This window comes from Carassius carassius, chromosome 40 (assembly GCF_963082965.1).
Source record: "Carassius carassius chromosome 40, fCarCar2.1, whole genome shotgun sequence".
Taxonomy (NCBI): Eukaryota; Metazoa; Chordata; class Actinopteri; order Cypriniformes; family Cyprinidae; genus Carassius; species Carassius carassius.
In genome coordinates, this window is record NC_081794.1 from 11897154 (window position 1) to 11911881 (window position 14728).

General features: G+C 45.8%; 1 protein-coding gene across 1 annotated transcript in view; it reads left to right on the top strand.

Moving 5' to 3' along the window:
- lrp2b (low density lipoprotein receptor-related protein 2b) overlaps positions 1–14178 on the top strand; it is a 105998-nt gene extending 91820 nt beyond the window's left edge. The window contains exons 76-79 of the mRNA XM_059531984.1: positions 372–500; positions 703–816; positions 12605–12670; positions 13780–14178. Of these exons, the coding sequence (XP_059387967.1) occupies positions 372–500; positions 703–816; positions 12605–12670; positions 13780–13821 (351 nt within the window). The 3' untranslated portion in view covers positions 13822–14178. The remainder of the gene's footprint in view (positions 1–371; positions 501–702; positions 817–12604; positions 12671–13779) is intronic.
- The last annotated feature ends 550 nt before the right edge of the window (positions 14179–14728 follow it).

A 14728-nucleotide genomic window follows, 5' to 3' on the forward strand; every position in this document is an offset into this window, starting at 1 on the left:
GTAACATGAAAACACATCGTTCTTTATCATTTTGGTCCAAAAATAGCAAAAACTACGAAAAACTTAAAAAAATTCTAACTGACCCTCTGATGTGATGTCACATGGACTACTTTGAAGTTGTTTTTATTACCTTTCTAACCATGGACAGTATACCGTACACATTCTTTCAATGTAGGGACAGAAAGCTCTCAGACTAAATCTAAAATATCTTAAACCGTGTTCCGAAGATGAACGGATGTCTTACGGGTTTGGAACGACATGAGGGTGAATCATTAATGACATAATTTTCATTTTTGGGTGAACGATCCCTTTAATGTCAGTTAGAGGTTTGTTTGCCATGTTAATATCTATTACCATTTGGTCAATATCAGGAATCCAGCACATCAGTAGAAGTGGAGGGAAAAGGAGGGAGTTTCGAGAACCCAGCATACAGTGAGGATGCCCAGGGATCTTCTGCTGCACCTACTGCTGTAGCCACTGTCATGAATGGGCCTGCCAAAGTATGACCTCTACTGGCAGAAACGCTTTACTGCATGTTGTCTGTATTAATGTCAAATATTTTAAAATTTTTGGTGCTAGACTGGATATTTTTGGTGAACAATTCTCTTTTCACACAGACTTTTGGGTGAAGTGCCCCTTAAATATTGACTGAAATCTCATTGTTTTATTTTCTCTCTCTCTCTCTCTTACTTTCTCTTGCAGGAGAGTGTTGAAAACCCAGTGTATGCTGCTGAGTTGAGCTTTTTGACCCAGCCAAATGATGGTGCAACCCCTGTCAATGCAGATGCCACACCAGTCAACACTGAGCCTGACAAGGTTAGCCAAAGGGACAGTAATCACATGATGCATGCTTTATTGTCCTGGAAATTATCTTGCTTTGATTTGCTGTGTAACTGGGTCAGACTTTGAGAATCCAGCAACCATTCAGTAAAAGAAGGACGGCAAGCAATAATTAACCATTAGCTCATTCCTTTAGATATAGTATACCCTACCACACCAGCCAATGCGCATTTTTTTTAGTATTAAATTGTGATATTAAAAAAACTACAATGAACTTTTACCCTCTGTAACACACTCTTAGTGAACTGCCATTTATGGTGCTGTTTTAATGGTGAAAGAGATTTTAAAACTTTAAACTTCCAATTTAGTCCAGGTAACAAAATTTAGAAGATCCAACCGATTTAGGCTTATATTTACATTTAAATAATGATCATCACACACATATACATACAGCACATTACATACTATATTGTAAACAAGGTAGCTCAAACACTGAAATGTGATGCACAAGGTTTTGTTAATGCGGTGTACAACACTGCATTCATTCATTAAGCGTGTGCCACACCAAAAGACCAATACCAAACATTTTTTGCTAACAATTTATGTGTACATCTACACCTCTAAAAGAAATGGTGTTAAACTTTTAGGTAAGATTTGGTTTCAGGCCTGTAAAAGGGGAAAAAGTCCTGGGGTTTGGGGTTTAAAATAAATCCTATGTTTGAGCAATTTCAACATAGTGTTGCCATGCAAGCACTGTATCAAAAAAATGCCCTAAAACACCCACACACAAGGAGTTATTTTAAATGCGTGACAGAAAGAAATATATAGAGTATGTGGGAGAGGACACAGAGGAGAAGAAACAGCACAAACCCACAGGTGACCTTCATACTTCACAGCATGTTATAGAGATAGATCTGTGTTTAAGTTGAACCTGTTATGCCAGTCAGTTCTGAGCACTGTTGGGAACATTACTTTAAAAAAAGTAATTAGTTATAGTTACTCACTACTTGTTCCAAAAAGTAACTGAGTTAGTTACTGAATTTCCCTTTCAGTCAGTCACGTTCGACGTTACGAATGGGATCTTGCCCGAGAGCCCAATCACCTTCGAGTGGTACAAAACGAGCCAATAGTACACAAAGTACCTTGGTCTGCGGGATTTGCATCGCGAGCTCCGCCCCGCAGAGCGGGTATATAAGGAGCAACGCGAGCAACTCGCATTCAAGCTTTCGCTTCGGAGCCGAGCACATTGCTTGCTGCAATCACCGGAGTGTTACAAGCAAGAGCTGGTGTTGGTGTGATGGCGCGATTCAGCGGTTCGTCTGGGTTTCCTGCGACAGCTCCCGCATTCCCCTGAGCACTTCTACACCTCTGAAAGAGCAAATTTCTTTCACAAAAGAGATACGGGCCGATTTGCTTCTTTCCAAAGATGTCATTTCGCCTGTGTGTTTCTGGGTGCGGTCGATACATCGCTCCTCATGACGGTCACGATCGCTGTGTGACGTGTCTGGGCTTCCAGCACTCTGAGACTGCGTTCGTGGATGGCTCATGTTCTCATTGCGGGGACATGACCATCTCGGCGTTGAGATCGAGACTCTATTACCTTAAAAGGTATAGAATCCCCTCTGCCACACCCCGTTCTAGCTCTTTTTATCGTAAGAGGTCTACTTCGGCTGGTGGCCAGGGTGATCTGAGGGTTACCGTGTGGGGCTTCCACGATGAGCCAACCTCCTCGGGCCACACCCCCCTCACATACGTCGCAGCCGGTCGAGTTTCCGGGTGAGTTTGCTGGACCCTCTCAGGCTCCTGACATCTCATTCGGGGCTCGCGAAGAGGACCGTATGTCGATCGCCGCATCACAAGGCGGGCTTGAGTCCTCGGGAGATGAGGATTCGGCTGCGTTGCCTCCCTCGGGAGTGCCAGCGTTGTCCAAGTCCGATCCCGAGCTGACGGCCGTGCTTTCCCGGGCAGCGGAGAGCATCGGGCTTGAGTGGAACCCTCCACCCTGTCCTGAGCGCTCGAGGCTGGATGATTGGTTCCTGGGGGCTGCTCATGCGGATCGCCAGCACCCCTCTCTGGTTCCTTTCTTCCCGGAAGTGCACCAGGAGGTAACCAGTTCATGGAAGGCACCTTTTACTCCCCTAAACCGTTCTGGTACTTCCTCCGCCTTCACTGCCCTCGATGGCGGGGCGGCCAAGGGGAATGCTGGGATTCCCCCGGTGGAGCGTTCTGTTTTGCGATCCAACTGTGTCCACAGAGCGCCTCCGCTTGGCATGGTGGTCCCAAGCTGCCCCCCAAGGCCTGTAAGTTCTCATCCACGCTTGTGGCCAAGGCTTACAGAGCTGCGGGCCAGGCCGCTTCTGCCCTGCATGCCATGGCCTCACTTCAGGTCTATCAGGCCAAGCTGCTCCGGCAGCTGCACGAGGGCAGTGCTGACCCAGGGGTTTTGCAGGAGGCGCACACTGCTACCGACCTCGCTCTACGGGCGACGAAGGTCACTGCGCATTCCTTGGGTCAGGTGATGTCCACTTTGGTGGTCCAAGAGCGCCACCTATGGCTGAACCTGGCAGACATGAGGGAGTCTGACCGGGCTCAGCTCCTCAACTCCCCGGTCTCCCAGGATGGCCTCTTCGGCGATGCGGTAGAGAGCTTTGCCCAGCAGTTCTCTGCCACACAGAAGCAGTCCGAGGCCATCAGACACATCCTGCCCCGGCGGCCCTCTGCTGCCTCCACCCTGCCGCCGGCACAACCGCCTCAGCCGGCTCATCGCCGAGGGCGCCCCCTGCGGCCTCCTCCACTCCCGCTCGGCCACAGCAGCAGCCTTCACCCCGGCCGCAGCGAGGAGATGGCCGCAGAAGGGCGACGCAACCCGTCTCTGCCTTTAAGCCTGCCAAACGCCAGGCCAATCGGCGTTCCTGAGAAGGGCGACCCGTAGTTGGAGACGTCAGCTCGTCAGGAGATGGTAGCAGGACCACTCATTCCCCCGGAGGAGGGCCGGGGGAGAATCCTTTGTTCTCGTTTTCTTTTTGTTCCGCCACTGGCCCTGCGGCCGGTGGTACCCAAACCTTCACTAAAAGAGCTGTTTCCTCTACCTCCGGGTCCCAAGAGGCCACGAACGACAGTTGGCGACGTGCTCATACTGAGGCGCCGCCCCCTCGCTGGCGACTCTGCCACCACTGTGCGTGTGAGCGTCTGTGTTTTATGTGGTTTTAAGTTTTTTGTTTTTGGAAGTATCTTAACTCTGGATTATTAGCGTGAGCGATCCCTGACGACATGATTATGGTTGCACTTAAAAATCGTACACTTGTTTGCCTTCTGTGGCTGTGGATATTGATTGTTTGGAAAGTTGCACAAACATTCCACGTGATGAAAGAGCCGGGCCTGCCTGTCATAGCGTACAGCCGGCATGGGCTTCTACAGTTGCGGTTTACAGCATCAAGTCTATCGGATCCTGATGTTGATCTATCAGAAATCAAGCCCAGGGCAAAAGTTAGGAAGAGAGGCAGCAGAGGAGGTGTCCGAGTCAGAAACCGTCGGCGGGGATACAAACCTGTCTTACCCTCGGTTACTATGGGGAATGTCCGCTCTCTCGTCAACAAGGCGGATGAATTAACACCTTGTTTGAGGTTCGATGGCACGTTTCGGCAGTCCAGTTTACTCTGTCTTTCTGAGACGTGGCTGTCTGATAGGATACCTGATTCTCATGTGGAGATGGAAGGCTTTACACTTCACAGGATGGACAGAGATCAAGCAAGTACGGGTAAGAAGCAAGGTGGAGGTGTCTGTCTGTATGTGAACAACCGCTGGTGCCATACTCAACATGTTACGGTAAAAGAAAGAGTCTGTGACCCGAATATTGAGCTCATTGCAGTGAGTTGTAGACCTTACTACCTACCCAGGGAGTTCTCCCATGTTATTGTCATGGTGGTGTATATCCCACCATCAGGAAATGGGAAGTGTGCCATTGAGACAATTTCGAGAATCACGCATGACTTACAGCGCTCTTCTCCAGATGCGCTGGTTATTGTAAACGGGGATTTTAATCACTGCACTCTCTCCACCACCTTACCATCTTTTAAACAAATGGTGATGTGTCCTACGAGGGGTGATAACACTATTGACTTGTTTTATACAAATGTTGAGGATGGCTATGTTGCTAAATTGCTTCCTCCTCTGGGTAAATCAGACCATAATTTGATAAACTTGACTTCCAAATATTCAACGGTGATACGTAAACAGCCGATTACGACAAAGACTGTGCGCGTCTGGTCAGATGATGCTTGTGAAGCACTAAAGGGGTGTTTTGAATGCACCGACTGGTCTGTGTTTTTTGATGGAGACAGTGACTTGGACAGTATCTCTGACAAAGTAACTTGTTATATTAATTATTGTGTCGATGCTGTAATTCCGTGTAAACAAATCAAAATCTTTCCCAATAATAAACCATGGGTCACCAGAGAAGTTAAAGCTGCTATTAATAATAAGAAAGCAGCCTTTTATAGTGGTGATAAAGAAAGGATTAAAGTTGCCCAAAGGGAGTTGAAAGTCATCATCAGACAGGGCAAACAAAAATATAAGGAAAGTGTTGAAGGTAAAATGTCCATTAGCAACACACAAGGTCTATGGAATGGTATGAAGCGTATTACTGGATATGGGACTAGTAATCCCAGTTTATGTAAATTGGGTATACAGGCTAATGATGCCAATACTTTTTTTGCCAGGTTTGATGAATGCGATTTCTCTTCTGTACATGAGAATGTCCTCTCTAATCTAAGGCAGAGCAGTTCGGAGGACTGTAGTTCAGCTATTAATCTTAGTATGGAAGAGGTTCGTCAGCAGTTAAGGCGTATTAAACCAAACAAGGCAGAAGGTCCCGATGGTGTACATCCACGTACTTTAAAAGTGTGTGCTGATCAGCTATGCTCTGTCCTTCATTCACTGTTTTCTTTGTCTCTGTCCTCTGCTAAAGTACCGGTTATGTGGAAAACATCTTGCCTTATTCCTATTCCTAAAAAAGCCAAGGTGTCAAATAGTCTTGCTAATCTGAGGCCTATAGCTCTGACATCACACATTATGAAATGTTTTGAGAGGGCTGTACTTGATCATCTGACTAGGCAGGTGTCTGTTTTTCAGGATCCCTTGCAATTTGCATACAGGAAGGATGTGGGGGTAGATGATGCACTATTATTTATGTTACATAATATTTACAGTCATCTCGAAACTACTGCTAGTTCTGTTAGAATCATGTTTTTTGATTTTTCGAGTGCTTTTAATACTATACAGCCACATATTTTAGCTAACAAATTAATTAATTTTAAATTGCATAATACAACTATTGCCTCGATTTTAGATTATCTGTTATTACGACCACAGTTTGTTAGGTTTTGCAACAAACAGTCTGACATTATTTTAACTAATACTGGAGCACCTCAGGGCACAGTTCTATCTCCCTTTTTATTTACACTTTACACTGCGGACTATAGGCACAGTCAGTCATCCTGTCTGGTACAAAAATTCTCTGACGACACTGCTTTAGTAGGTCTACTTAATCAGGGTGATGACCTTGCTTATAGAAGGGAGGTCAAGTCTTTTTCTAGCTGGTGTGAGTCAAACTTTCTAAAACTAAATATAGGGAAGACTAAAGAACTTGTGATTGATTTTAGAAAGAAAAAGGACAAGGTCCTCCCAGTCACAATTAATGGTCAGCCGATTGAAATTGTTCAGTCATATAAATTTCTAGGTGTCCATTTGGATGAAAAATTAAATTGGAAAGAGAATACTAATGTTTTAATAAAGAAGGCTCAGTCAAGACTTTTCTTTTTGAGAAAACTCAGATCTTTTAACATTAGTACAAAGCTTTTAGATGTTTTCTATCAGGGGATCTTGGCTAGTGTTCTTTTTTATGCTGTTCTTTGCTGGGGGGGCAGCTTATCTGTTGATGATAAAAATAGGATAAATAAGCTGATCAAGAGAGCTGGTTCAGTTATTGGTCTTATCCCAGACTCACTTGAAGTCATTGTGGAGAAGAGGATGAGGTCGAAATTAAAAATTATGTTTTTTGAAGGCCATCCACTATATAGTGTTTTTAATGGACTCAGAAGCTCTTTCAGCGAGCGTTTAATTATGCCTCGGTGCTCCAGTGAGCGATTGAGAAGGACTTTTGTTCCTGCAGCGGTCAGATATTTTAATGAACACTGTTGACTGTCAAACTGTTGAACTGTCTGTTCTTTGCCCTGCATTTCTGAATTGTGCAATTGTATCTTGTTATAACCATGTCTCATTGGTCTCTTAATCATGTTTTTCATAGGTTTTAAATGTTGAATTATTTATTTATGTGTGTTAGCTATGTGTTAGGTGTGCTTGTTGGCTGTATGTTTTAAGTTGGTGGCAAACCAGTTTCCCTTTCGGGATTAATAAAGTTTTCTCTCTCTCTCTCTCTCTCTCCCTCGCCGCTCTCGTTCTCCTCTCCCCTTGCCAGTTTCCATGCAAAGCCGGCCCGAGAACGCACCGCCTTCTCATGCCCTCTTTGCTACTTGGAGTCAGACGAGTGCCCGCACTCTGACCCCATTATGGGACGCTATGCCTCCCATGCCGGGGCTGTCTGCTCCACCACGCTGCCCCACCGTGGGTACGTAGTCCCCTTGACCCTGCTGGTTCGGTTTCTGGGAGCCTGGCTAGAGCTCCCCAGGCCTTCCCGCTGGCTCATCCGGATGCTCAGGCTCGGCTACGCGATTGAGTTTGCCCGGCGTCCCCCCAGGTTTCGGGGTGTCCACGCGATGATGGTGGGCAAAGATGCCCCTGTCATGCGCACGGAGGTCGCGACCCTGCTGGCAAAGGGCGCGATAGAGCCACTCCCTCCAGCCGACATGAAGTCCGGCTTTTTCAGCCCTTACTTCATAGTACCCAAGAAGACAGGTGGGTTACGGCCAATTCTGGACTTGCGTGCCTTGAACCGAGCTCTGCAAAGACTCCCGTTCAAGATGCTAACGCCCAAGCGCATTTTCAAATGCATTCGTCCGATGGATTGGTTTGCAGCGATCAACCTGAAGGACGCGTACTTTCATGTCTCCATTCTTCCTCGACACAGACCGTTTCTTCGGTTTGCTTTCGAGGGGCAGGCATATCAGTACAAGGTTCTCCCATTCGGGTTGGCCCTGTCTCCCCGCGTCTTTACGAAGGTCGCGGAGGGAGCCCTGGCTCCTCTCAGGGAACAAGGTGTCCGTATCCTCAACTACCTCGACAACTGGCTGATCCTAGCTCACTCTCGAGAGCGGTTGTGCGAGCACAGGGATCTGGTGCTCAGACACCTCGCCCGACTGGGTCTTCAGGTCAACTGGGAAAAGAGCAAGCTCTCCCCTGTGCAGAGGATCTCTTTTCTCGGTATGGAAATAGACTCGGTCGCCATGTTCACGCAGCTTACGAACGAGCGCGCACAGTCACTGCTGAATTGCCTGAGACAATTCGAGGGCAAGACAGCGGTTCCTCTGAAACTGTTTCAGAGGCTCCTGGGGCATATGGCGTCCGCAGCGGCGGTCTTACCGCTCAGGTTACTCCATATGAGACTGCTTCAGCACTGGCTTCATGACCGAGTCCCGAGATGGGCATGGCAACAGGGCACGCTCCGAGTGACCATCACTCCGGCCTGCCGCCGAAACTTCACCCCGTGGTTGGACCCCTCATTTCTTCCCCTAGAACCGGTGTCCAGACATGTTGTTGTGTCAACAGATGCCTCTGCCACGGGCTGGGGTGCCATATGCAACGGGCATGCTGCGTCGGGCTCCTGGACATGACCCCGACTTCAGTGGCATGTCAATTGCCTCGAGTTGCTAGCAGTACAGCTTGCTCTGCACCGCTTCAGGGCCCTGCTGAAGGACAAGCACATTCGAGTCACAAGCATCTGAGGTCGCTTCGTGCCATTCACATTCCGGGCAGGCTCAATCGTGCAGCCGACGAGCTCTCACGACAGCAGTCTCGCCCCAGGGAATGGAGACCCCACCCCCAGTCGGTTCAGCTGATTTGGGAACAATTCGGAGACGCTAAGGTAGACCTGTTTGCCTCTCCAGAAAATTCCCACTGCCAGTTGTTTTACTCCCTGACCGAGGGCACTCTCGGCCCGGACACCCTGGCACACAGCTGGCCGCTGGGACTGTGCAAACATGCGTTTCCCCCAGTGAGCCTTCTTGCACAGACGTTGTGCAAGATCAGGGAGGACGAGGAGCAGGTCCTCATGGTTGCGCCTTTTTGGCCCGGCCGGACCTGGTTACCCGAACTTGTACTCCTCACGACAGCCCCTCCCTGGCCAATTCCTCTGAGGAAGGACCTTCTTTCTCAGAGACGGGGCACCCTCTGGCACCCACGTCCCGGTCTGTGGAACCTACATGTGTGGGTCCTGGATGGGTCACGGAAGGTTTAGGTACCTTGCCACCACAGGTGGTAGCTACCATCACTTCAGCTAGAGCCCTGTCCACGAGAAACGCCTATGCTTTGAAGTGGAACCTCTTCGTCACTTGGTGTTCTTCACAGCGTGAAGACCCCTGGAAATGTTCGATTGGGTCAGTGCTCTCCTTTCTTCAGGAGGGGTCGGAACGAAGGCTGTCTCCTTCCACCCTCAAGGTCTATGTGGCCGCCATTTCGGCTCACCATGACCCTGTTTAAGGTAAGTCTCTGGGGAGGCACGATCTGATCTTCAGGATCCTGAGAGGAGCAAGGAGGCTCAATCCGCCTCGCCCTCAGCAAGTCCCCTCTTGGGACCTCACAGTGGTTCTATCGGCACTGCAGAGGGCTCCCTTTGAACCCTTGCTCTCAGTTGAGCTAAAGTTTTTATCTTTGAAAACTGCGCTCCTGACGGCTTTGGCTTCGGTGAAGACCTGCAGGCATTTTGGGGACCTGCAGGCATTTTCAGTTGACGAAGCGTGCCTGGAATTTGGGCCGGCTAACTCTCATGTTATCTTGAGACCCCGGCCTGGGTACATGCCCAAAGTTCCCACCACTCCTTTTAGGGATCAGGTGGTGAACTTGCAAGCGCTGCCCCTGGAGGAGGCAGACCCAGCCCTGGCGCTGCTCTGTCCAGTACGTGCGCTCCGCACCTACGTGGACAGAACTCAGTGCCTTAGGACCTCAGACCAGCTCTTTGTCTGTTACGGAGGCCAGCAGAAGGGAAAGGCTGTCTCCAAGCAGAGGTTATCCCACTGGATAGTGGATGCTATTGTCCTGGCTTATCAGGCTCAAGAACTGCCATGCCCCCTAGGGGTGAGAGCTCACTCAACTAGGAGTGTAGCTTCCTCCTGGGCGCTGGTGCATGGCACCTCGCTAGCAGACATCTGTAGAGCTGCGGGATGGGCGACACCTAACACATTCGTGAGATTTTATAATCTCTGTGTAGAGCCTGTGTCCTTCCGGGTACTCGCCCCTTCGGGCCAGTAAGGACCTGCTTGGTGTCAATCCACTTGCTGCGCCATTCCACTCTGCGGACTGGATGCATGCACTATTCCCCTCAGGTGAGTTCCTCAGTCAGAACCCTGGGTTCCTCCAGCACTGTTGATGTCCAACACTTGCGTACATGCCCCTTGGTCAACCCTGTGTGGGACTAGGTGCCTCCATGTGTTGTGATTCACATTTTAGGGGTAATCCCACTTGTATGTCCACAGTAAGTCTCTCCGCAGCATGTGTCTTTCCTTGGCAAGCCCCTTGCCAGCTCTGTCATTGAAACTTCCATCCTGCGGGCTGGGTACCTCAGAGTTCTTATGTATCACCACCTTGGTAGATACCTGCCTTCTGTAAGTCCTCCCACGGGCAGGCAGCCTGTTAGCATACGTCCAGCTGGAATATGCTACCCAATGTATTCTGTGTGAGCTATAAGCCCTCACTCATGCTGGCCTTACGACAGGGTGCTATCAATCACACGGGTTGCTGGAAGACAGCCATATGGCGTTTTGTAAGGGACCCCATTCGTAACGTCGAACGTGACCGACTGAAAGGGAACGTCTTGGTTACGTATGTAACCCTCGTTCCCTGAAGGAGGGAACGGAGACGTTACGTCCCCTTCCCACATCGCTGTTCTGCTGAACGGCCGGGTCACTGGCTCGGCTCCTCAGTGAAGACTTGAATGCGAGTTGCTCGCGTTGCTCCTTATATACCCGCTCTGCGGGGCGGAGCTCGCGATGCAAATCCCATAGACCGAGGTACTTTGTGTACCATTGGCTCATTTTGTACCACTCGAAGGTGATTGGGCTCTCGGGCGAGATCCCATTCGTAACGTCTCCGTTCCCTCCTTCAGGGAACGAGGGTTACATACGTAACCAAGACGTACTCTATAATAAAAGTAACTCGTTACCAGGGAAAGTAACTATTTGCGTTATTTAAAAAAAAAAAAAAAAAAAAAAAAATTTGCTGTTTGTCAAAGAATTTTTATTTTTTTTAGCAGTTTTCACAAGTCAGTTGAAATGAGTAGAACAGATAGGTGTTCGTAAATAACTTTCGATATTTATTGCACGTCGACAGACAGCAAAAGTTTTATCCTGCACTTCAAGTATAATCTTTGTAAGAAAAGTGTTTTTGGCCACTAGCTTTGTAGATGCATGTGTCACACATTACATGAAGGCTACACATTACATGCACGTTCTTGCCTTTGACCACAATGAATTTGAAGTTGTGCTTATATCTCCACCTTGAAAATGCCAACTTTTCACCGGATTGCTCCTCACTCGCCATCTCTGCTGCTGCTGCGAATCTCTGTTTAGCTGTTGTGCGTGTGTGTGTGTGTGTGTGTTTGGAGCCGCTGGCACGTGTGCCGGTATGTGTGTAAAAACACTGGCTCTGATTGGCTACCATTAAACACATGACTCTGCCTTAGCCAATCATAATCGCTTATCTAGTTATCAATTAAACCACCTCCTCACTAGCTTTGTGTAGGGCTGTTCGATTCCACAATTCCACAAATTTCCAAAATCGATTCAGCAGGGACATGCGTTTATCGCATGAATTAAATAAGACATGAAGTGTCTAAAATAATTGTACACAGTTCAGCTGAATAATGAAGTTTACTTTGTATACTTTGCACAATATTAACAAACTGTACACTGAAACAAAATAACCAGAACATTAATGACTGATAGTGCTCATGGTTTATCTGTCAATCAGATGCGCTCTCGGCCACTGATCTATGTTCGTGACGTGTTCTTTATCATTGGCTGATAGAAATGTTAAAAAAAAATAGTATTTTAGATGGTAATAAGATCAAGACCCTCAATGACGTCATGATCTAGTAGAAAATAATCTTTTATCTCACAATTGTTGTAATTATGGCTTTGGTTAATTTTGCTTCTAAAACGGAAGGCTACATGCTAAAATAATTCTTTCTGTTTATTTTCGTGAATTTAAATCTGTGCAGCCTTTGTCGGATGTAGCCTTCCATTTGAGAGACTCCCATAGATGAGTTTTGTTGAACTGAAAAAGACTCTGAATGAGGAGTCGATTCCCCTTGATGGAATCGATTCCAACCATTGGAATCGGCTCTCGATTCCCAACGCCTCGGAATCGAAGAATCGATTCTTTTTTTGGAATCGATTCCCAGCCCTAGCTGTGTGAGCCAGGGGTGCGTTCGGATTAAATAGTTTATTAAATCAATGCATAGTAATGCACTGCATATAACGTCCAGTAATGTTAACGGCGTTGTAACGATGGGAAAAGTAATTAGTTAGATTACCCCGTTACTGAAAAAATAACGTCGTTACCTAACACCGTTCTTTTAAACGGCGTTATTCCAAACACTGGTTCTGAGCGTGTCATTTGGTTGTGTCTTAATTTATTTTTACTTTTTTTTACATAGGCTGATACTTCACAGCTACAGAACGGGGTGGATATGCATGCTATGTTCGACAATCCCTTATATATGGTGAGAAAAAGGGACTGTGTATGGGTTTGGGCAAATACCATGAATTGGTTTGATTTTGAAGTACGAGGGAAGAATGTTTCCGAAATAATAATATAGTTCTGGCTCACCGATGTAAGCACAAAGTCAGTCTTGTTGACATCCCCTCTCTCCTTATTCTGCTGAAAGGAGTAAGATGAATGCTGTAATACAATGAAAGCTATAACAGTGTGCCGTAAAGGAGGGGCTCATTTAACAGCTCATGAAGGCATGTCAAGGCCTCTGGGGAAAGAGAATTTCCCTCTCTGGTGAAGAAGGCAAATAAAAGAAATGGAAGACCTTGAAAGTCTCCTTGAAAGTGATTTCAGAGAGGCATCCTTTATTTAGACATAAATGAAACTGATGTTTGCTGAAAAGAGCATGATTATAGACAAAAGGGACATATCTGATAATCTGAAATTATTTCAATTATAATTTACAAGTATACACTAAGGGTGAATATTTTTTTTTTTTTTTTTTTTATATTTTTAATAAAAGTCTCCAAGGCTGTAGTTAAAACAGATACACTGTTTTGCACATTGGTAACAGCAATTGGTAAAACTAATAATAATTGATCATAACTGAGCACCAAATTATATATATATATATATATATATATATATATATATATATATATATATATATACTTTTAATATAGTATTCTATATTTTGTATATGGTATAAAAAGCAAATCCATAATTTATGAATTCCTTAATTACTACAAACATTAATGTTTTTATTACTGTCATTTGCTATGGTTATGTACTATGAATATGATGCTTTTGGATTCTATGTTTTAACAGCTATCAAAGTATTCTCATGGTATTCTGTGCTATTTAAAAGTCAATATATCACTTTTTAGCATGTGAGGCATGAACTGTAATGGAGTATCTCAAAATTAAATGAAAAAACTTAATTTGAAATAGACTAATGAATGGTTAGGCCCCCTTGAAATATGGCTGTGACCACAGATCAGTGGCTGTGACAGATCCTCTGCTACCTCTGTGTTACCTCTTCTAAATTTGAGATGAAGTGTCCAAAATTGTCTAAAATTGAGGAGAGAGACTTGATATACATTTCTTGTGTCTTGGCAGGATGCACCACAATCACACAGCAAGGGAGAATCTACAATCTAAAGAGAGTTTGAGAGCATCTTACAGGATCGGCTCTCAATCACTTCAGCAGCTAAGATGTATGGCTGGTAAATTATGGCTGCAGTATACCATCCATCTACTCGCATGTGATTTAGGTTTCTATTTACTGGGAATTACTACAAAGTTTTGGACAATACACATGCCATAATTTGTGAATAGTTTTGTTGATTATTCTTTTTATGAAATTTTTATGGGTAGAAATTTGCACTAAAATTACTATATATGATTATATATGATATATGATTCATTTTAATTGACATATTCACTCTTTGAATGTTTTTGTGTATTTTTTAGTGTGTGTATGATTAACCGCAATTGGTCTCATTTGATATCATAATAATAAAGTATAATAATGTTTTGAAAAAAAAAAGGATTTTTTATTTCATCAAAAAATAAACTCTGCCTTACACAATCATTTAAAAGTTTGGTAAGATGTGTATGAAAGCGTATCAGGCTACAACCTCACAGCTCACGCAAGCACGAGCAGTGAAAGGTAAGACATACGGGGGCGTTATTCCTTTTGCATGCTGGGTGTATAATCCGCTCTGCAGAGTGAACAGCAGTGGGGAGGATTCAGCACTTAAAAGGATATCAGCATCCAGTGATGCATTTTTCACTGGCCACATTCCCTGACGGACAGTTTCGGGGAAACTCTGGGAAGCACGTCTGCTGGATTGAGGTAGAAGGATGCTGGGTGTACCTTAGTATCTCTCAGATTCCCTTTATTTTATCACAATAAATGCATTCAAAGAGCATTGCTGAATTAGGTGAACAAAAAAAAATAGTGATTTAAATGTTGTACTTTGTGTGTTTCCTGTTTTGTTCCTCCCAAGCTTCTGCTTTGAGACTGTTTTGAGCCCTTTCGAAGTATTCCCTTGCACCTGTTTTG